Here is a 23,011-nt window from a genome sequence, read left to right as displayed (position 1 = left end):
CCATGAATTGACAGTTGCATCCATCAGGAAATTGATTTTGTCAATGCCCTGCCGATACCAAGCTGTAAATAAAGACAAGAAGAGGACCCACGAATTGCTAAACAGCTAAAAGTGAATTTTTAGCTTTGAATGTTAGTAAACCCGTGTAGTTGAACTAAATTTTGATACTGGTATTTGTTTTACTAGTGAAAATATCACTAGTAAAACAAATCCACTCCATTTTGAAATGTTTATTGTCAAGTTTGTTGTCATTTCCCAATTATGTCACATTTTGTTCTAAAAAGAGACCAATATTAATAAAAAAAATAAAAATGCTAATTATTGGTAATAATATATTACCTTTTTCATTATTTTTGACAATTATTGTGTTATTCCTTTCCAAATAGCCATTCAAATTTAATTACCAAAAAAAAACAAAACATAGTTACAGTAAGTGATGTGGTTTCTATGAACATGAGTGTAATTGCATACAGAGTTGGTCTTAGAGGATCTAAAAAACTTAATTGCAACATTCTATCACTCATAGATTGTATGGTCATCATCATACGTATCAAGGATTTAGGCCTAGTATGGCCTGTTCTGGCCTTAGAAGTCATCGTTGAATCGTTTAAGAGGACGATTGTATGGTATTCTAAAAATATATTACTTTTAAAGGTATTTCCACTGCTCAGCAATTGCCTTGTAATCTCCTTCTCCATAGTGAATGGTTACCCTCTGGCCTACATTGCCTCACACTGCCTCCTCTCCATGTAAGTCAAGGCCATCATCTCTTCCATCTTCCTGGTGGTGACCAATTTATCACTCTCTTGAGCCAGCTCTCATCTGGCATCCGTTTGACATGCCCATACTATTATAAAGATCAACACTCCAAGAAGTCCATCACATTTTCTTGCAAATTCAGTCTATCCATAACGGTCTTGTTCAAAATTCTTTGAAGGCAAATACTTCGTTGTAAGCTCTCCTATCTCACCGCTTTTATACGATTCTTCTTCCTCACATCACAGTACATCCTTCTACCCCATCCATCAGAACACTTTCTATTAAAATTTGGAGTATCATCCTCTTGTTTTCTTATCAGATGTCTTGACTCCACAACTCACCATTCTGTTGCATAATAGCATTATGGACTTGGTTGACACGATCATCTACATCTTTCTCATATGTTCCCATCTTAAGTAATAGATCCTGAATATCTGAAATGATCCACTGCCAAGTAATCTAAGTCTATGCCTTCTCAACCAACCACAAAATATTTTGACTTGGTAAAATTAACTTTTACATCTCCTATGCTGTAAACGTAGACTAATTTCCTCATCATGAAATCAGTGTCATTCCAATCTTGAGATATTATCTCTTGATAATATCTCAAGATTGATAATGGAAATCAACAAACAATGAATGGCAATTTCAATTCCCATAGCTCTACATGAAGCATTCCAATGTATCAGCACTACATCACAGTAGATCTTAAACAGTCAGATGGATGTTACAAACCCAGCTGATGTCAGTCCCTCACAATTAATAACTGCTCTTCAACTTCTATATATTCTCTTAATCAAACTGATGATAGATTCATTTACATTCATAGAGTCCTAGGCACTGAATTATAGGCCTTTTCAAGATCCACAAAAATTAAATATGTTTTCTGTCCTTTAGTGATTCTGTGATCTGTGTTGTGATGAAAATATTATGAATACTAGACTTTCCAGCAATAAAGCCAGTCTGTTCTTTTGACACACAGAAGGCAATACTCCTTTAACCCTGTAGTTATAATTTCACTTAATAATCTACTCATAGAGGCCATCTCACTAATACCATGTGTAATTTAAAGGATCATTCTATTATCCTGTTTAAAGATATTTAAAAATTCTATTATCCTTTTTAGGAGTTTCACTTTCCTCTTAATAACTTGTTACTTTTTCTGATCATCCTGTCTTCCAGAACAAATCCAAGCTTTGTGTTTTCTTCTTGGTGATGGTCTCAAGAGCTTCTCCTGTCATCCACTTCACCTTACTGTGGTTTAGATTCTTTCTTAACATGTGCTTCCTTAGCTGTCTCATGAACTACCACTTTATATGATTTTAATTGCATTAATACTCCATTCTTCATGTGCTTCATTCATTTCAATCTTTGACTGATCCTAATTTTATACAATCCTCTACCACTCTCATCTTGAAGAAGGCTGACCATACATTGTGGTTCATCTAGCCTGATGTTCCCATCTTGCTCATTTCTCCTTTTACCCCTTCCAGGCACAATTGTCTGTTCAAGTAAATAATAGATAGTTTCTGCATCACATCCTGTACCTCAATACGTGCACTTTCCTTATAATGCGTCTCTCTCTCTCTCTCTCTGGTTTTGTAATCAGATGGTCGATAGTAGATCATATGTTAATGTCTCCTTTATCTTATCTGCACCTTTTCATTATATTTAGTTTTACTTTATGCCCTGGCTTTTTTTACTTTCACTCACACTGTGTAATTTAACAAATTTATTTGATTTACAACTGCACCAGTTAAACTACTCATTGAGTGCGAGTTTGTAAGAATCTTAAGCGAAGACAAAGCAGTTGTGGCTTAAAATTATCATTTAGGCATATCATAAATATCTTGCCCTCATTTGTCAGATAGATGTAGGTTCATATTTTTCAGATTAGTGCATTGACAAACCAGTCCCAATGTGTTTCACAAATCAATTTAATTAAACCAAGAAATCTATTTACACAGTCAAATTAATATATGAGCATGGATACACCGAAATTTCAAGTCTTCAATAATTACAAACGATTCTGTTTTAAGCTTAGTTCTCCTACAGTTCTGTCTTATATAACCTAAACACAACTTAGGATAATTCAGTAGTCATTCCTATTCAATAAGCAACAAACTTGCCAAGCATATTCTCAATTAACAATAACTTATATTCACTACATACAGCAGTATGCTTATTCTTAAAGTAAATACCTATTTGGGATGACTTTTAATGGGATTTTATTGATCAAGTGCATATAATAAACAACTATGTTATACCAACTAGTTTCACCAACTAAAGCTGTTGGCATCTTCAGGGTACATAACTGATGTAAGGCACTAAAAAGTAAAAAACTGTTACAAACTATAATCAACCGATTCCAATTATATTAAACAAAGAACAGAGCGCGTACAATACATGCATAGAGCGTGCATGATCTCACTTGTTGTTATTTAGAGGAGAACTTCCGCTGCCAAATTTTTAAAGAGGCCACAACAGTTGCCCGCTGTATACACAACCTTAACAGGAACCAAGGACTAATCTTACCCGTGATCTGGAAGACCCTTATTAGATCTCTCAACTCTCCAGAACTGAATTACAGTGCCAACTATAGAACGTTCCTAAATTACTTTTTAGTGCCTTACATCAGTTATGTACCCTGAAGATGCCAACAGCCTTTTGGTGAAACTAGTTGGTATAACATAGTTGTTCATTATATGCACTTGATCAATATAATCCCGTTAAAAGTCATTCCAGGGCTTTTTGGTCAAGAAAATTAAACATTTTTTAAATACCTATTTACCATATTTTTCCGTTTATAAGATGAACCCTACTTTTTCGAACCCTAAATTAAGTAATCAATATTTTAAACATCTCCACTGTCTAATCATACGCTCAGTGGGAGGAGGTCTAAACTGTCTCTCTGAAACTTTATTTCCATGTTCTTTTGCGTAATTGATGACTTTTAACTTGAATTTTGAAGAACATGACAATCATTTTTCATTTTCAGACATTTTTATGAGCTAGTGCTCAAAATATTGTTAATGCATTAACATACCCTGCCAACGAGTTGCAGACGTATGAATGCTTTCAGAGTTCTGATTGATTTATTCAGAATCAGCCGTTAATGACGTCAGTTGACAGAGTTAACAAAGGCTAGTGATTGGCAGAAGCCTGTTCATGGAGACAAGGTACCGGTAGTTTCGCCATGGCAACTGTGGGTCTCTCAACTGGTTACCCTCCCCACCTTTCTGTGTATAAGACGACCCCCAATTTTTTGGTCTAAAAATTTTAGAAAAAGTGTTGTCTTATACATGGAAAAATACGGTAACTATATCATGAATTTTTACGGTAGCACAATTGACTACAGAACAAAAATACATAATGCGAATTTTCCGGAAGCATTTACATATCCTTCTATGCACTTACAGCAAGTTGAATTCCATATACTTTGTTCATTCAGTACAGTCCTTAATTGATTCCTTTGTCTACACTATCTTTCTTTCTTCTTGCTGTATGTCTGTTCTCTCTTTCCCGCCATTTTCTTTGTCTTCTGTCATCGATATTCCTTAACTTTCGAATTCCCCTTTTAGCAATGTGGCATTTTCAACAACGATTCAACGAATCCTTTCTCCGTGGTCATTCAGCTTATGCTGACCTCCTGACACACGAGACACTCCAGCGATAGACAGCAGACTTCACATGGTGATGGACCCAGGGAAGGAAGGAACAGAACTGGAAAAACCCTAAGACAATCTCCTTCCAACAACTGACAGCAGACTGGCAGTGGGCCCAGGGGGGAAAAGGGATTAAAACTCTGACTTCAAGACACAAGTGCTTATGCATGCCTAAATGTGTGCATGGGCCTTTCAGTATTCCCATATTTGGAAATGCATTAACATCAGGACATGATGATGCCACATTTCATGCGATACACATTTGATTAACACAGTTTCTTAAAAAAAATTATTACATACAGAGGATTTTTGGTAATTTTACAAGCAATAACAATTCTATATATATGCAATTTTCTTTGGACAAAAGTAAAACAAACATGATACATCATTAATCATGTGAGATTTTACACATAAACATCTTGTATGCTGTACCCAAATAAATCTGTGGATATCTTTATCCTGAAATTATAAAGTCACCAAATGGCACACTTATGTTTTATTGCAGTCATTGCTTTCCCATTATAATTTTCTACATGCTCACCAAAAAGGTTCAACTGTTAAGTCCCTAATCCTTTGACCAGTTCTGCTGTTTAAGCCCCAAGGGACAAAAAGTCCTTGGTTATCTCTACATGTCTCCATCAATTCACTGAACTTCAAAAGACTTATGTTTCACCTGTTGCTTCATCCTCTGTTGGAGCGTGTGTTTCTGTGATAACTATTTCTACTCTCCATAAATATTGAGTACTACTTTCAATAACTGCTCATTGACTTCTCCCAGCTTTCAATAGTTTTTCTATTTCTTTTTTATCCACAAAGAAAGAAACCCAAGCTCATGCTCTGCTTTCCTTATCCATGCCACTGCAGATGTTTATGTAACAGTCCTGAGTCTTACATCTGATACCTTTTCTTTTTTGTTTCTGTCAAAACCACTAAATCTAAGTTTTTATTAGTAGCCTCTTTTAATCCTCTATTTTTCTCTTTAAACTCTATGTTCCATGTTTCAAATCCCCCACGTCGATGTTTGTAGTTAATTTTGTTTCCTAAATATCCATTTTTATTTTCAGGATACATAGCTACAAGAAAGTGGTGCTAATCCTTTACTCTGTCCTCAACCTTGGAGGACCACAGTTTTATTCTCAGAATGCTCCTTCTCTTAGCCTGTGGAGTACCAACTCCAGACTGTACCAGTCCACACAGACAGGTTAACAGTAGAGATGGGACCTCCACCACTAGAAGGATTGTTTTTATCCTGACTATGATCTCCTTTTACCCAAACAAAGAGAGCTTAAAGTAAGGGGGGGAAAAAAAAAAAGAGGAGGTTCAACTAACCCTTACTATCAAGATGATAGCCCTAGAGCCATGTTGGTCCACAGGTCCTTATTCAATATATAAAAAAATAGATAAATCTGATATTCCTCTCCTTCCAATAGTAAACAGCATAAGTTCTTTTATATACCTTCTTTCTGAATACTTTTCCAAGCTCTCAAGAATTGTATCAGATTCCTTCATAAAAAAATGACTCATTTTGTAGACAGATTAATGAACATGTAATCAACCCATCCCATATTTTAGCTAGTTTAGATGTATTGTGTGATTATTCACAAACATTCCAGTTAAAGAATTCATTATTATCCTTGAAAACTTCTTTACTTTGCCTTCAGTCATCTTTCCTTACTTGAAAAGGAAAGTATTATCTCCAGAAATATGGTTTAACAATGGAATCTGTTGTGTCGGAAAATGAGCTGACTCACTATTCGTAAGCCATCTTGTTTCAGACCCAACACACAGTGACGATCAGACCTAATGATAAGGACATGCTTATGCCTCCAGAGACAAGGCTAAGAGAGAGTGTTGTATATATGTTCACTCAAAAGTATATCAAACTGACTGAGATTGTTAATATTAAATAAACTTAGAAAATCTGTATTTAGAATTTATAATGTCTGTGTAAAATAAGCAAAGGGAAATTGTGTCTCAGGACCGAAATTGTTACTATTAAATGTGCATAAGAGATCTATGTATTAGAACCATGTCAAAACAGTTCAGAGTTGCGGTTACTAATCGGCCGTGGCTAAGAGTATGACGTAGTCACCGAGAGAGGGCGCTCGCATTTTGTAATATAAGGCGCGGCGAGAGACTCAAACACTCTCTCGTTTTCTGTTCCTGTGCTCCTGTCCAATCCTGGATAGCTACGTAAGCTTGTCGCCAGTGCCCAGCAACAATCTCCCAGTTGCTGTTGTACTGAGTCGAGTAAAGCCACCAAAGGAATGAGCTCAGAATTCCAGTAAAGAGCCATTGGTAAGCTATGCCAACGTGAAGTCAGCGAAGGGCAACCTTCTAAGATAGTGGAAGTAAGTCGCTGATGCCACAGAAACACGTGGTGAGAAAATACGGAAATCTTACATATTGGAAGTGAAAGCGTAAGAACAAGATGATAATGTACAATTTTTCATACTCATTATAGAATTGTAATCGTAAAAGGAATAGGAACCAAGGATTTTAAGGAACTCCACACATTAACTTACCCATAGTGCCTAAAAGACTGCTTGGACTGATCTGTCTATGTCAAATAAGCTGGTGCCACTCTAAGCTTGTGTTGTGTGGGGGGGATAGACCTTGAGCACGAATTAGAATATTTTTCCATGTTAAAATACAAGACCGAATGCGTCTGACATACTTTGTATAAACATTGTATATAATTGTGCTTAGAAAATGAGCACTGAGTAACCCTGTATGGAATAAACGAGTCTGAACATAATAATATAACAGAGATATAGGATTGTTCATTTAAACATAAGAATTGAAATTTTGGATATCTTAACCTGAAGAGGGGAGGGGGGTTTCAGACTCTCTAGCATTGAAATTATTGCTTAAAGTGTATCTATGCAAGTGTTTATAATAAATGTATTTCTTTATGTCAAAGTTCATGATCTGTTGTTTCTGAGATTGAATTACCACTTATAAAACTTTCGGACCTGTATGAGTGAAGGAGAAGCAATTTACGTAAGAAAGAAAAGGGGGGAGCCACGACTGCACATCACGTGATCCCTTTGTTGTTTAGTGTTATATATTTGAGTATCAGAATTTAGTTGCCGACTGGCGCAGTCGTTCTAAACAAAATATAAATTTGTCGCCAATGAAATAACTGATATGCATTAGAGATAAATAATGCATATAGAATAATATAACATAAGAAATAAAACTAAGAATAAAAAAGTGAGACGAGCCAAAGACGTAACAAATCCCTGCTATCATCATCTATCGCCAATTTATACATGGAAAATTTGAAAATTTGCAAGCGAGCTTGAAACCAACTAATCAACCATACATGTGGCTGATTTCAAGGCTTATAGAGGACAAATACATCACTACATGTGATGATTTTTAGTGCCGAAAGATAAGTTCTTTTTGAAAATATTTAGCGATAGTTAACTCATTCTTTCTGCATTATTATGTTTATGACTTTTTGTTTGTTTTATTCTTCTTAAGTATTCTGCAATTAAGCAGGTTCTTCTTTTACTAGCAAAAACTTTCCTTCCACTCTCTTCTGTTCTGAGCCTTCTCTTTAAATGTTGTGTATCTGTCTCCATTCAGCATGTCATCTAGCATTGTTTTTCTCACTCTTTCTCTAGGTTTCTTTCCTTCTATTCTTCCTTCAGTGGCATCTCTGATTATTCCATTTCCTCTCAGGATATGTCCAATCCAATTTCCCTTTCTTCTTCTTTTTTAACAACATTCCTTTCTTCCTCTACTCTTTTTAAGACCTCTTCATTATTTATTTTATCTGTCCATTTTATTTTTTCCATCCTTCTCCAAATCCACATCGCAAAGCTTTGTTTTATTATAGTGTGCTTAATTTTGTTGTTTTCAAAGTTTTATTTTTAGTTAATTGTATACTGTATTGTACATCATGGCACCAATGTATAAAACAATGATGGGTGATTTCAATGTGTGTGATTTTTTTTTTTTTTTTTGTGATTTCTCTGCCATACACACACACCTCTCTGATACCTATCAGACAGCCAATCCTGAATCCAGTTGACTAACCTGACATCTGAACCCATGTGCTGCAACTTAAATATCAGTTTATCATGTGGCACCCTGTCAAATGCCTTTGCGAAATTCAAAAAAATCGCAGTATATGCCTTTCCCTCATCAACTGCTCTTGTCACTTGATTATAAAAGGCAATCATATTACTAAAGCAAGAGTGCCCCTTAACAAATCCATGTTGATTCTCACAGATTACATTACCCTCATCTGCCCAACGCTGAATATAGTCCCTCACTGATTTCTCCAAGACGACTTAACAACTACTGATGACACACAAACTGGCCTATAAGTAGACACTTTGAGTCTGCTACCATCCTTATGCGAAGGCACTATCTTACCTTCCTTCCATTCTTTGGGTATCTATCCCACAGCCAGACTTTCATTGAAAAGCCAGGTCAACAGAACTGTCAGTCTTTAGCACATTCTCTCAAAACCCGTGGTGAAATACTATCCATTCCCACAGCTTTACTGACATCCAGAGTACTCAGTATTTGGAACACACTCTCCTCTTGCACTTCTAAACCCCGAACCTGCCCTATCCCTCTAATATTAAAATCTACTTCTCCAGGATGAAATACTCCAATAAAGTGTTCATTGAAAAACTCTGCTATGTTCTCTGCATCACTCACTCTATTCCCATTTTTATCCCACAATCATTTCTCCTCCTACTGGCCACATAGCTAAAAAATTCCCTAGGATTTTCTTTGAATCTTAGTGCCAATCTCTTATCATATTCCAGTTTTGACTTCTTCACCATACTAGTCACTCTCCTGGCCTGATTCTTATAGTCTTCATGCATCTTCTCTCCACCCCTCTCCTTATATCTCTTCCATAACCTTTTTTTTCACCTGCAGTTCCTGTTTGATATTGTTTTTCACCCACTTTACACCAAATTGTGTCCTCTTCTTCTCATGGTATACAGCTTACTATTGCTACTAACAAATATTCCTTCACAATTTCCCAAGCACTAACGATATCCTGGCCTTCCAATTCTGCCCTCCATGGAACTGCCCTAAGTTGATATCTAAGACTATTATAATCACCCGCCTTATAATTCCACATACATTCCCTTTTCTTTGATACCCCTGCTTGTCTATTCATCTTCCAAGTCAAAACCACATGGTCACTCTCTCTCCAACTGGGGGGGGGGGGAGAGATGTCATCTCAGTTATTATCAGCTTTTCTGATGCTATGACCAAATCCAAAACTCTTGTTCCCTCTAGTACATGTTGCCTAAGACGTTTGTCCCTCAAAAATTCCAGAAATTCCATTCCCTTATTACTATATGCATTTTCCTCTTCCCAGCTTATACTGCTGTTGTTAAAATCTCCCGTAACAATCATTCTTCTTGCACTTGCCAAGTTCAGCTGCCTAAACATCTCCTGCTCCCCACCCTCTGTTCTCCTCGGCTTGTAGCAACACTCCACTAAATATCCTGTCTTGCCCACCTCTACCTCACACCATATGCTTTCAAAACCACCAGTGTCTGCCTTCCAAAGTCTCCACTCTTAGAGGACATAAGTCATCAGTACTTCACTACCACGTTTTCCCTTCCTATCCTGCCAAAAAATGCTGTACCCCACTACTTCTATTCATGTTATTATTATATCATCTTCCATCAACCATGTCTCAGAGATCCCAATAATCTTTGGCCAGGCTGATGCTATCAGCACCACCAATTCATCTCCTTTATTCCAGATACTCCTGGCATTAGTATAAAGCATAAAAATGTCACTGCTTTTATACCTATCATTATCTCCTCCAGATCCCCAATTGGACTCAGTGTTACCTGATGTCATCTCCCTTCCCCCAAGCACCCATTCCCATAAGAGGCCATCCCCTGCTACCATCCACCCTGGGAATTCTAGTTTCCCTGCATTGACACACCAACTCGTTCAGAAAACAGCAATCTCTCCAGATGCCTATGTCCTTCCTCATTCTAATGTAAGCGGTCTCTTGCATACAGTTCCTTTCTGTCCTCCAAGTATCCACGTATTCCAATCCTCTCTTCTAACACGTTCTGGCTATTAGGCTATTCATTATTATTGCTCTTCTGTTCAGCTTGTCACTATCATACCTGGGCAACACAGACACACAATCTTTCCTCTCTGCATTTTCTTTTGTACAACCCCAAAGAAGAATCTGAGATCTCTTGCCACCCAATTTACGTTGCCTCTCAAGTAATTTGTGCCCACCATCACAATCATCTCATCCACCCTTTCACCCTGCTTAATTGCCATAGCCACACGCTCTATCATTCCTCCAGGCAAACACTCCTCTGGCATCCTATCTTGCACACCAAGGAATCATCGAGTCTCCATATATCACAGCTCTTACTACTCTGTTCCTTAATTGCTTACCTGCATCCCTCACTCTTTCTCTCCTCTAACTCTTTTACTCTATGTTCCCTTACTTATCTGCTGTCCTGGCATTACTCTATCCCTGGTTCCAGCACTCCCTCTCATTCTTTTCATTCCCTCTCTTGTACTGTTTCTATTCTCTCCTCTTCTCTCATTCCCAGTACCATCAACAGGGTGTAGCATAGAATCAACCTGTCTCACGGCATGGCTTAATAAGGGTGCTCATTCAGCCATATTGTGGTAGACAGCATCTCTAACAATTCCTGTTAGCATAGCAAGTGCAGAAAGAAGTTTTTCCAAGCTTAAACTGATTAAAAATTATTTGCAAACGGCAGTGACCCAAGAAAGATTGGTTGGTCTAGCAACTATATCGATAGAGGCAGACATCATCTCATCTCATCTCATCCGATTGGTAATGGGTTGAGTCCACTAAGAAGAAAGGTTCTCCACTTATCGCGATCTTTAGCCATCTCAATCATGACCGAGGCGGACATAGCTTATAATTTAAATTTAGAAGAGCTTATAAGCTGTTTTAATGTGTGATATCCATAGAGCAAATATTTAATTAATATTATTATATAATTGTTTTGCATTAATGTTTTTTTTTTAATAAAAACAAAATAGCAATTGGAGATTTTCTTATATTTTTGACTTATAATCCATCAGGGGCGATATTTAATTGTTTGCCTCAGGGTGCGATCTAATCTGGTGACTGCCCTGCTCATTCCCATACCTCTCTTTCATTCCCTCTCTTCTACTTTCCCTACTCTTCTTCTATCCTTCCCATAACTCTCTCACTCTTACTCTGATTCACCTTGCATTCATCTCTTCCATTTGCCTAATCTCATCTTCCATACTTCTCATCTCATTCCCGAAACTTTCCACCTCCTCTTTCAGCTCGTCTATCCTTCTCTGCAAGTTAGTCACTGTTACTTGCCATTCATCCTCCCAATTAAGACCATCTCCGAAAACTTCACAATCATTCCAGCCTTCCTAACTCCCACTCTTATTTTTTCATTCATATTTTGCTCGTCATTCTCACCTATCACATGACTCGTCTCTTGAGATTCTCCTGCCCCTGATGCAACAAGGTCAGTTATCGTAATATCTAATTCACTAAATTAGTCTTGCCATGGCATAATAAAGGCAAGCCGAGATGGAGAGCTATGATCACAAATGAGTCATTGAGCAGATTGTGTAGGAGTAATGTTTTGGAGTAAGTTTGATGGAAAGAAGGATTTATATAAGGTGGATTTATTTGAATGGATTTCAGGATGGGAGTCTTGAGAAAGCGTTGTTCAGTGAGAGTTCAGAGTTGGAGAAACTAGAATGTTTGGAGGGTCGGGAGGTGTAGCTCCAGTCAACTTAGAGGTTAGTAAGTGGGAAAGGAATCACATAATACTAAATGTAGCATCCCAGGTAACTAACTTTAGTGGGCTAGGCAAATGTATGGGGGATTGTAGGATGAAGGGATTATTGCAGTTAATGTATAATAATGCCAGAAGTATTTGGAATAAAGGTGAGAGTGTTTGGCATTGGTTAGCTCAACTCAACCAAAAGTTATAGGCATGAGATTTGGTTGACCGAGGTGATATAGTCATAGGAATAGGATGCAAAGGATATAGTATCTTCAGGAAGGACAGAAGGATGAGAATGGAGAGCTGGGGGGTACTAATGACAGCAGAGGAATTGAAGACAAAAAAATAAAATAAAAAGGAGTAGAAGTACATCAGGAGGACATGGATGTAGAGGGCAGTTCATTTGAGACTGTCTGGTGTGAGAGGCCAACAGGATTAAATATATAATTTTGTGCTGTATAAGGGAGAATGTAGATGCCATGCTTTGGCAAATTAGCACAATGAATGCAGATCAAGTAATTATTATGAGGTATGTCACTATAAGGAGGAAACAATGGAGGGAACACAAGGTTTAAGAGGATTGGATCTGGTCAGAGCATTAGAGAATTTAATAGTAACCAATCTAGCTATTCTGCTCCACTGAGGAAACTGATCATCATGTAGTCTTGACCTGGGAAATTGCCAGACATGCAGAATTTTCTGTTAATAAGGGATATATATGTGGTATTACAAAGCAGGTGATTATGATAAGCTGAGGAAGCTTTCAGCACTTTCATGGCATAAGAATTTGGAAGGGAGAGATGTTGGTGGTGGTGCATGGTAAGTCATTAAGGGCTGTTTGAAGAAAGCAGTATCAGAATACCCAGAGTCAGAAGGATAAATCAGGTTGCAGTTAGATGGATGAATAGCATCATTTAGTAGGAGTTGCAGACAAAGATAAAATTGTGGAGAGAATATAAAGAGAATGGTGATTAGCATTCTCATGAGCAGTACAAGGCATAGACAAGAAGGGTGACCTATATGTTTAAGGAAGACCAAAGCTAATTATGAGAGAAAGCCAGCTGATGAGGCCAACAGAAATCCTAAAGGGTTCTTTTGTGATGCAAGTAAAAGGAGGAATGCCTATGGAAGGATGACGCTAAAAGGTACTATTACACAGCACTTCATACACTCCTGGATGTGAAAAAGGGGACAATATATGAAGTATATGACCTGTCTTTTATGAACAGACAGGAAGTACAGTTGACATTCACCTCAGAGAACATAAAAAATACATTTGGTACCATCATTATGATAGGTTGGGACCAGCAGTCCATGCCCTGGATATACCTCTTTACACACAATCAAATCACAACCACACAGAAGTTAATATAAGTCAGAAAGACTGTTTTTTTTTTTTTTGGAATCAACAGCAGCTTTAAAACGTTCCCCAAACCTCAGTAAGTATGGCTACATCAATTTACCCAATATCTAGGAGAGAGAGTCATTTTAAGATCAAATTAATACCTGATAACTCTCTCTTTATCCTACAGTAGATATCACCAGATAGGACTAAACAATTTTAAATGGATCCCACTGTTAACGAATTGTTGCTCTGTGCCGGCAAAGGTTGGTCGATTGGTAGAGCCTCTGCTATTAATGGCTCAATTAAGTAAGTTTGAGCATGGTTAGTAGTTGGAAGGGAACCAATCGTTCGATGCTGTTGGCACACTCTCCTCGATGAGTCTTTGGACTCCCTGGAGGTGTCAAATAATAATAATAATAATAATACTGTGACACACTGTTTATTTGTGATCTGAAGAAGCTGGGTATAACACCAGCAAATAAGTAAATAAATTACTCAAGTATAAAGAGCTAATAAGCTTCATTTCGGCAATGAAAACATTACTTAAATTAAGGGGATATTAAATCCCACATAGTTTTAAAACCGAATAAGAAACTCAAAGATTGGAATCAGAGAGTTTCTTGCCGAATATAGTAAACTATAGAGTATCGGCGACACTAGCGTTAGCAAATGCAAGTGATCCTAGTACGTAGTACAATACCGGACAACTCATTGCAAAGGTGGGTAGAAGTTCAGATCGCTATTCTTAGGTATGTTCCATAATGTAAAAACACATTTCCTAGGAAATGTATGCTGTTATTACATTATGGAGGGAGGTCACTACCCAGACTGGTTTCAGCCTTTTTTGAGGCTTCATCAGTAAGTAGCTAGACCTAATACCGAAGTGTATAGCGAAAAGAACTTATATACTCTGCGTAAAAACACATTTCCATTATGGAAAATACCTAAGAATAGCGATCTGAACTTCCACCCACCTTTGCAACGAGTTGTCCGGTATTGTACTACGTACTAGGATCACTTGCATTTGCTAACGCTAGTGTCGCCGATACTCTATAGTTTACTATATTCGGCAAGAAACTCTCTGATTCCAATCTTTGAGTTTCTTATTCGGTTTTAAAACTATGTGAGATTTAATATCCCCTTAATTTAAGTAAAGTAAATAAATATTAATTATTTTCTTATTGTTCTTGTGTTGTGAATTAAAACCATTAAATAAACAAAACATGAACTTCCAATACATAAACCTTTCTACTTGTTTGTACAAAGATTATGAGAATAAGGAAGTAAAAAGTGGACTTTTTTTGCATGGTAGCTGATGAGTGAGTGGAATGTGTTGTGAATTAAAACATTTTTGGTTTTAGTGGGTAGCGAGTGCTCCAACACTGAATGCCTTCAAGACAAGGTATGATAGTTATTGTGGTGTGTGAGTGTTTCTATTCCAGCAATGGTTCTTTGTACTCCATGGAGGCTTGGGAGTAATTCTATTAATATCAATTCTCATTGCAGCAAGGTCCTACAGACCAAGGAAATAAGTTGTTATAGTTGGCAAGCGCATGCAGTTTTTATATGTTTGACTAGTTTTGAAGAAAAATATTAGCTAGCTAGGAGGTTGCTCCCATTCTTTCATGTGCTGCATATGCATTGTTTTTCATAATTGATATATACTGATTATTTCTGCATAAATGGAAAATTGAATGATTTAACATAAGGAAAAAAAACTAAAATTCTACATAGTTAAAATTAGATTACACTTATGTACACTAATAAATATTGATCCTCTTAAGAATATGTTCATCGTTCAGGTTCCTTTTCAAGAAGTCGAGAGGTTTGAATTCTATAAACAAGCTAAAGAATCATTTGCAGTAGTACATACTGGGTAAGTTGATTTTAACTGTATTAAGCTAATATTTGATATTTCAGAACTTTTAATAGCTAAAATAAATTTACATGTACACCCTCTTTCTCTTTATTATTATCCCAAGACCCCATGGAGTCAAAGACATCATGGGAGAGGCCCCTTGGTCATACACACAACTCATCATACTGTGCCTTCAATACATTCAATACTGCAGGCACCACACTCTCAGGCAGTGCATTCCAATCATTCATAACTCTCCATACAAAAAACCTGCTTCTCACTTCCTTGCTCACATCCTTCTTATACAGCTTCCAGGAATGACGTCTTGTTTTCCCTCTCCCAAATCTTCTACTATTTCATGAAAATCCTCTTCAACATTATTCTTATAACAACCTCTTACTAATGTCTCTGTCATATCACCCTTCTTCCTCATATCAACTAGACTCTGCATTTTGCATCTTCTCAATCTTTCTTCATATTCAGCATTTCAGAGACCAGATATTGCCTTACTCAATCACCTGTGGACTACTTTCAATATCTCTACATTCTTTTGAAAACCAGATAACCAAATCTCTGCATAATAGTCCATGCATAGTCTAATCAAAGCCTTATGCAATGGAACCAGAATCTCCTTACTTCTACAGTGTTCTCTGCATAATTCCCAGAATTCATTGTGTTGTCCTCACAAGTTTGGCAGTGTATCCTCTAAATTTTAGATCCCTATCCACCATCACCTGAAGATCTCTTATTTCCTTCACCTCCAACAATATATCCCCCATCAAGAGTAAATTATACATCCCATCTTTGTTTTCCAAATTTAACCTTACATTTCAAAAATTAAACTTTAATCCTGACTCCTGTGCCCAGCAGATATTGTGGCCTTACAAGAAGATCCACAACATCTGCTCTACTCATCATAATTCTACCCAACTTTGCATCATCTACAAACAACTGAATATCCCCATTCAGATCCTCTCCAGTATCATTAATATACAGGATAAACTGCAGTGACCCTAAAACAAACCTCAAGGCACACTGCCTCATGCAGGATATATTTCCTCCCCCCCCCCCATACACAACTTGCTGATACATATCAGAGAGCCAATCTCCAATCCAATGCACTAGTCTAATATCCATCCCCATCCTCTAGTTTGAGTATCAACTTATCAACTAGTAACTTATCAAAAGTCTTCGCAAAATCTAAGTATGCCACTGTATAGCTGTCTCGCTCATTCAGTGCAGCTGTCACCTTATTGTAAGTAAGCAGATTACTAAAACATGAGCAAAATCCATGCTGCCTATCAAAGTTAATATCACGGTTTTCAACTCAGTTCTGGTTCCTAGTTCTCACTAGTTTCTCCAACACTTTAACCACAACACCTGACACACAGATTGGCCTATAATTTGATGCTTAAACTTTGTTACCTCCCTAAAGAAGCGGTACAATTTTCCCTTCCTTTCACTCCTTTGGAACTTGAGCCAGTGTAAGACATAATGAACATATCATCTCCCTGGCAAATTCCTTCTTAAGTCCCACAGCCTTGTTAACATCAAGTTTGCTCAATTTCCCATATACATCTTGCTCACTCACAGTCAGTCTCTTTTCCTCCTCATCTACTGCTCTCAACTCTCCATGATGTCACATCCTATCGTAATCATTCTTTGTTTTTATTTATTTTTTATTTAATTTATTTTTTCTGGCAACATATCAAAAGAACTCCCTAGGATTTTTTTATTTTATTTTATTTTGGCTTCATTAGCTAAGTGCTGATCATTCTGCTCTTTTATTACTCTTACTAGCCGAGTTACATTCTTGCCTGTTTTGTACTCCTCATGATATTGATTATTGCTGCTCATCTTATATCTTCCATAATGCCTTCTATCTTGCTTCATTCATCCATTTCACATCTACCTTATTTAACCTTCTGACTCTTGTAAATACATTTAGAAAGAGCTTCTACTGGATAGCTCTTAAATAACCCAAGCAGCATTGATCTCCTTTCCAGCCAACTCCTCATCCATGTTACAGCTGCAAGCTGTCTCCTGTGTTTCTCATAATCACCAGCCTTGTAGTTCCATATATACCCAGGCAATCACTTTACAGTCACTCTCGCCAATTTTCTCTTCTTTAAAGATTTTTTTTCCCTGAACTTCTTCAGTCCATTTTTGAGATATGGTGCATGCTTGTAATTTCAGTGATATGTAAAATATGAAATATATATCCCTCAATACATTTATATGAGTCCTAAAACATTTCATCGTTTTTATGAGTCTTATGCAACATTGCTACTTGGAAACTGCACCAGGTTTACAGAGGAAACATTTTACATTTGTAAAATGTAAAAAATTTTCTATAGTTGAAAATTGTTTGGGTGATAGGTGACATCTTATAGCAGACATGTGTCTAGAGAGAGAGAGGAAAGCTCTGAAAGCTGTTTGGTATAGAAAAAATAGTGATATTAGTTAAAAATTGTATTAGAACTAGATTGTATTGTGGTGTTAATCAGATTTAAGCTAAGCTTTTTATTTAAATATAATTAATATAAGTTATTCCATATGGTAAGTTACGTAGCATGGTACATGGCACCAATGCAAAGCAGCGGTGTCCAAAGCATCATTGTTTAAATAATTTAACCAGAGAGATGTCATTCAGTGCCGTGTCTGCAAAATGTACTTGTTACCGAAGGTGAATAGACTTTGGTTTGAATGCAAGGGTGAGTAGGAGAGTGTGCCAGAAATGCTATGAAAGTATGAAATATATCTCATAGACTTTGGTTTGAATGCAAGGGTGAGTAGGAGAGTGTGCCAGAAATGCTATGAAAGTAAGTGTCAGAAGTGCAAGTCAGGATGAAAGATTGAAGATGTAACCAAGAATATGTGAGAAATGTGTGCAACTATGTAGCAGAAGACAGGATTGAGAGAATGAGAGTGATGATCAAAAGAATAGTAGTGTGGTGGATGTAAAGAATGAAGAGTTGGCTGTAATGAGGAATATAGCATGGTTACATAGTTATACACAGGATGAAGCATGAGCTGGAACTAATGCCTGCCGAATGGTTCAGCTGAGAACAGAAAGAAAGAAGGGTGAGAAAAGAGAAAGGAATCCTTGACTAAGAGAGAGAAAAAAATTAAGGATAGTCTTGTATGGCAATTCTATTATAAGAAGTGTACTTAATAAAAGAGTGACAAAATGATGTTTTTCAGATGCAAAAATTAACGATATTAATGAGGCAATTAGAATGCAAAAGGGGAAAGTGAAAGAGTTGATTGTTTTGGCTGGAACATATGATTTGAAAGGAGACAAGTATGTTATGAGGAAGGACATGAAAGAGTTAATGAAAATAGCAAAAGAAAAGAGTGAGGGAGTTAAGATAGTGCGCCTGTTGCCATGGTATGAGAGAGTTTAGTTGAGAAGGAAGACCATGATAATGAATGAGTCAATGCATAGGTTATACAGGGTGTCCCAAAATTCACGCAAGAAGTAATTTTGATAGAAAACACAGGTTTTTAATTAAAAAATTGTAATTTCTTATTGATTCATAAAGTATACAGTATAGGTTATGCATGGAATAGCATATCAGGTAAATGGCCTCCACGGCTTTGCTGGCACATACGCACTCTTTTGTCGAAATTTTCCATGACCATTTTGCATAAATGTGGCTGAATTTCGTTGATACAGCGCTCAATTTCCTCCTTCAAGGCGTGGGTGGTCGTGGGCTTGTTGGCATAAACCTTAGACTTCAAAAAACCCCAAAGAAAAAAGTCCAACGCCGTTAAGTCACATGATCTGGGCGGCCAATTCTGATCAATAAAACGGGAAATTACACGACCAGGAAATGACTCATGCAGTAATTGAATTGTTTCTCGGGCTGTATGGCATGTGGCACCGTCTTGTTGAAACCACATGTCGTCCACATCCATATCTTGCAATTTAGGCACAAAAAACTGGATTGTCATGTCGTGATAGCGAGCACCATTAACTGTTATTGCCTTACCAGCCGCATTTTCGAAGAAGAATAGACCGATGATGCCTCCAAGCTGTTGAGTAGATATGCAGATATCAGTGAGGCAGTTGAGTGTAAGAAGGTGTATGATAATATGCCTAAGTTAGTGCCACTGGTAACAAACCAAAATGGGGTATTTAGTATAAAGTGTAAAATTCTTAATTAGTAAATCCTAATCAAGATAGGGGTGGGCATAAGGGGGCTTTTCACTTTATGTACACTAATGCTAGTAGTATTAGGAACAAGGAGGAGGAATTTTTGGCCTTGATTGGCTCATCCTGACCAAAGGTTGTTGCTATTAGTGAGACATGGCTAACAGAAGATGATATAGTTAGTGGGATAGAATGCAAAAGGTATAGTGTGTTCAGGAAAGATAGAGAAAAGAATGGGGAGGAGGCATGTTATTGATGATAGCTGATGAACCACAACCAAAGAGAGTAGAAATTCAACTGTAGGACAGTGAAAATAGCACATTTGAGACTATCTGGTATGAGATAGAAGCCAGCAGAACAAAATATGTAGTTGGATGCTGCTATAGATCAGGAGATGGAAAAGATGGAGATAGTATTTTTTTTTTTTTTTTTTTAATAATGAAACCTGTGGTGCGTTCATAATTAGAAGAAACACACGTATAAACCACAGTGAAAATTATTTAATTGTAAATATTTCATCCTAAGTATCTTAGGACATCATCAGTACGGTATTTAAACAAAATTAGGAATAACATACAGTTAGGGCGCATGATTACAATAGAATCTCATGAAAACGTGCATAACGTGCTAAAGTAGTACAAAAAAAAAAAAAAAACCGTTAATTATTTAACACAATTTTGTATGATAATTTCCCATACTTTAGGAATAGTAAGAACGTCGTTGCGGTTTAGGTTTGGTCTGTGTAGTAGAGCTTCAGAACTTTCTTTGCATAAACGTTCATCTTTAAATAAAGATCTGTGTAAAAGTTTAGCCTTTTCCCAATGGATCCTATGGTTTGGATTTTCAATTCCGTGTTGAGAGAGGCCAGATTTCTGCGGTTTAAGAAGACGAATGTGGTCTTGATGTTCAGAGAAGAAGACGGTTCCATCGCCATGTCCGTCTTTCGCAAGCCTACATTCTCAGGTCGCTACATTCACAATTCTTCTGCTCATCATCCATCTCAGAAATCTGGCATTATTAAATCACTAGTTTCAAGAGCACACAAATTCTGCTCCTCTGTAGAATCTTTAAACCAGGAATTAGAAGTTATCAAAAATACAGCCATCCTAAATGGATATAATCACAAAACAACTCAAAAAATCATCAGTCACTTCTGCACACATCAAACCAGACAGGAAGAAGTGCATAGGCTTCCCATACCTTACGTTAAAGGCATCTCGGAACGTCTTTCTAAAATTATGAAGAAATACAATTTTGCCACTACTTACAAACCTATCAACCAAATTTACAACTTATTATCTTCTCCTAAGGACAAATTCTCACCCTTGATGTTACCTGGTGTTTATGAGATTCCATGCTCATGCAAATTATCTTACTTTGGACAAACAGGTAGGTCTGTTCAGAAACGCATCTCGGAACATCAAGACCACATTCGTCTTCTTAAACCGCAGGAATCTGGCCTCTCTCAACATGGAATTGAAAATCCATACCATAGGATCCATTGGGAAAAGGCTAAACTTTTACATAGATCTTTATTTAAACATGAACGTTTATACAAAGAAAGTTCTGAAGCCCTACTACACAGACCAAACCTAAACCGCAACGACGTTCTTACTATTCCTAAAGTATGGGAAATTATCATACAAAATTGTGTTAAATAATTAATGTTTTTTTTTGTTTTTTTTTTTGTACTACTTTAACACGTTATGCACGTTTTCATGAGATTCTATTGTAATCGTGCTCCCTAACTGTATGTTATTCCTAATTTTCTTTAAATACTGTACTGATGATGTCCTAAGATACTTAGGATGAAATATTTACAATTAAATAATTTTCACTGTGGTTTATACGTGTGTTTCTTCTAATTATGGAGATAGTATGTACTGGTAAATATACTCAATGAGTGGAGGACAGATAATTATTATGGAGATTTCAAATATGGGAACATAGATTGGAAGGAGGAGAGAGCACACATGGAAGGAAGGAAGGAAGGAAGGATAGAGAAAAGAATGGGGAGGAGGCATGTTATTGATGATAGCTGATGAACCACAACCAAAGAGAGTAGAAATTCAACTGTAGGACAGTGAAAATAGCATATTTGAGACTATCTGGTATGAGATAGAAGCCAGCAGAACAAAATATGCAGTTGAATGCTGCTAGATCAGGAGATGGAGAAGATGGAGATAGTATGTATTGGTAAATAGACTCAATGAGTGGAGGACAGATAATTATTATGGGGATTTCAACTATGGGAACATGGAAGGAAGGAAGGAAATGGAATTTATGCAGTTACTACAGGATAATTACTTGAGACACCATGTGATGGAATATACAAGGGATTTGAGAGTGCTCAATCTAGTAATTTAATCTTAGAATTTGTTTATAACGAATATGACCACATTCTCACCAGTTAGTGAGATTGGTCATATGGTCTTGATGTGTGGCTAAATGTGTGGAATTTTCAGTTAAGATGGGGTATGTGAAATTACAGGACTAGTAAGTATGATAAGCTTAGGTGATTGCTTGCATCAGTGCCATGACATGTAAAACTGCAAGGGCTGGATGTTGATAGTTCATGGGAAGTGGTAAAGGAGTGTTTAAGGGATGTAATGGCAGACTGCATACCTAGAGTCACGAGTAAATCAAGTGGGAGTTAAATGGATGAATACCATTATTAAGCTGCAGCTTCTAAAAAAAAGAAAGAAAAAAGAAACAATTGTGGAGGGAATTTAAGGAGAAAGGTGACCAGCAGGCACATGAACAGTACAAGGCACAGGCCAGAAGGGTAACTAGTGTAGTAAGAAAGGCAAAAAGCAGAGTATGAAAGGAAGTTAGCAATGCAGGCTCAAGAAACAGTTCTTTTGATATTATCAAGTAAAAGATAAAATGTATAGGGAAGAATGATTTTAATGAATGCTGATGGTTGGGAGGTCACTTAATCAGTCAAAAGTGAACACTTTGCAAGAGTATATCATCCAGGTGGTGATATTGCAGGAACGAGAGAGCCAAAGGCCTATATGGGAACTGAGGTAAATGAAATGGAGGTGCATAGCATATTACAGAAAACCTTAATGTGAATACAACTGCAAACAAAACTGAATACAAAAGCTCCAGTTTTATTTGAAGCAGTGAGAAAATTGTCAGTACTCTTGACCAGAGAAGAGACTTAGATTTTTAATCTAAGTCTCTTCTCTGGGTTAGTCCCAATGGGATGGAAAGAGGGGAAAATAGTTCCATTGCATAAAAGAGGTGCTTCAAGACTGATATGCAAATAACCAACCAATTAGCATATCAGGAGTTGTTGTCAAAGCATTGGAGAAGTTGGATAAAGGTAATGGGTTTACAGTGATACTGCTTAACTTTGCAAAGGCCTCTGACAGAATACAAAATGGAATTCTAATCACTAAATTGCAGCACATGGGGATGGATATATTGTTGGTGGTTGGCTAGGAGGGTGGT

The 23,011-nt window shown here is 37.0% G+C and overlaps 1 protein-coding gene across 1 annotated transcript in view; it reads left to right on the top strand.

Moving 5' to 3' along the window:
- The window catches only part of LOC150106359 (fucose mutarotase-like), a 177,135-nt gene that overhangs the window by 145,771 nt on the left and 8,353 nt on the right, over window positions 1-23,011 (top strand). Inside the window, exon 5 of the mRNA XM_090392402.1 lies at window positions 15,341-15,414. Within this exon, the coding sequence (XP_090248528.1) occupies window positions 15,341-15,414 (74 nt within the window). The remainder of the gene's footprint in view (window positions 1-15,340; window positions 15,415-23,011) is intronic.

The sequence above is a fragment of the Typopeltis vanoorti genome, chromosome 5, assembly GCF_054136105.1.
Source record: "Typopeltis vanoorti isolate ZY-2024b chromosome 5, IOZ_Tvanoo_1.0, whole genome shotgun sequence".
NCBI classification, from domain to species: domain Eukaryota; kingdom Metazoa; phylum Arthropoda; class Arachnida; order Uropygi; family Thelyphonidae; genus Typopeltis; species Typopeltis vanoorti.
The sequence above is the reverse complement of the archived record's forward strand: the minus strand, read 5'-3'. Positions and strand labels throughout refer to the sequence as shown.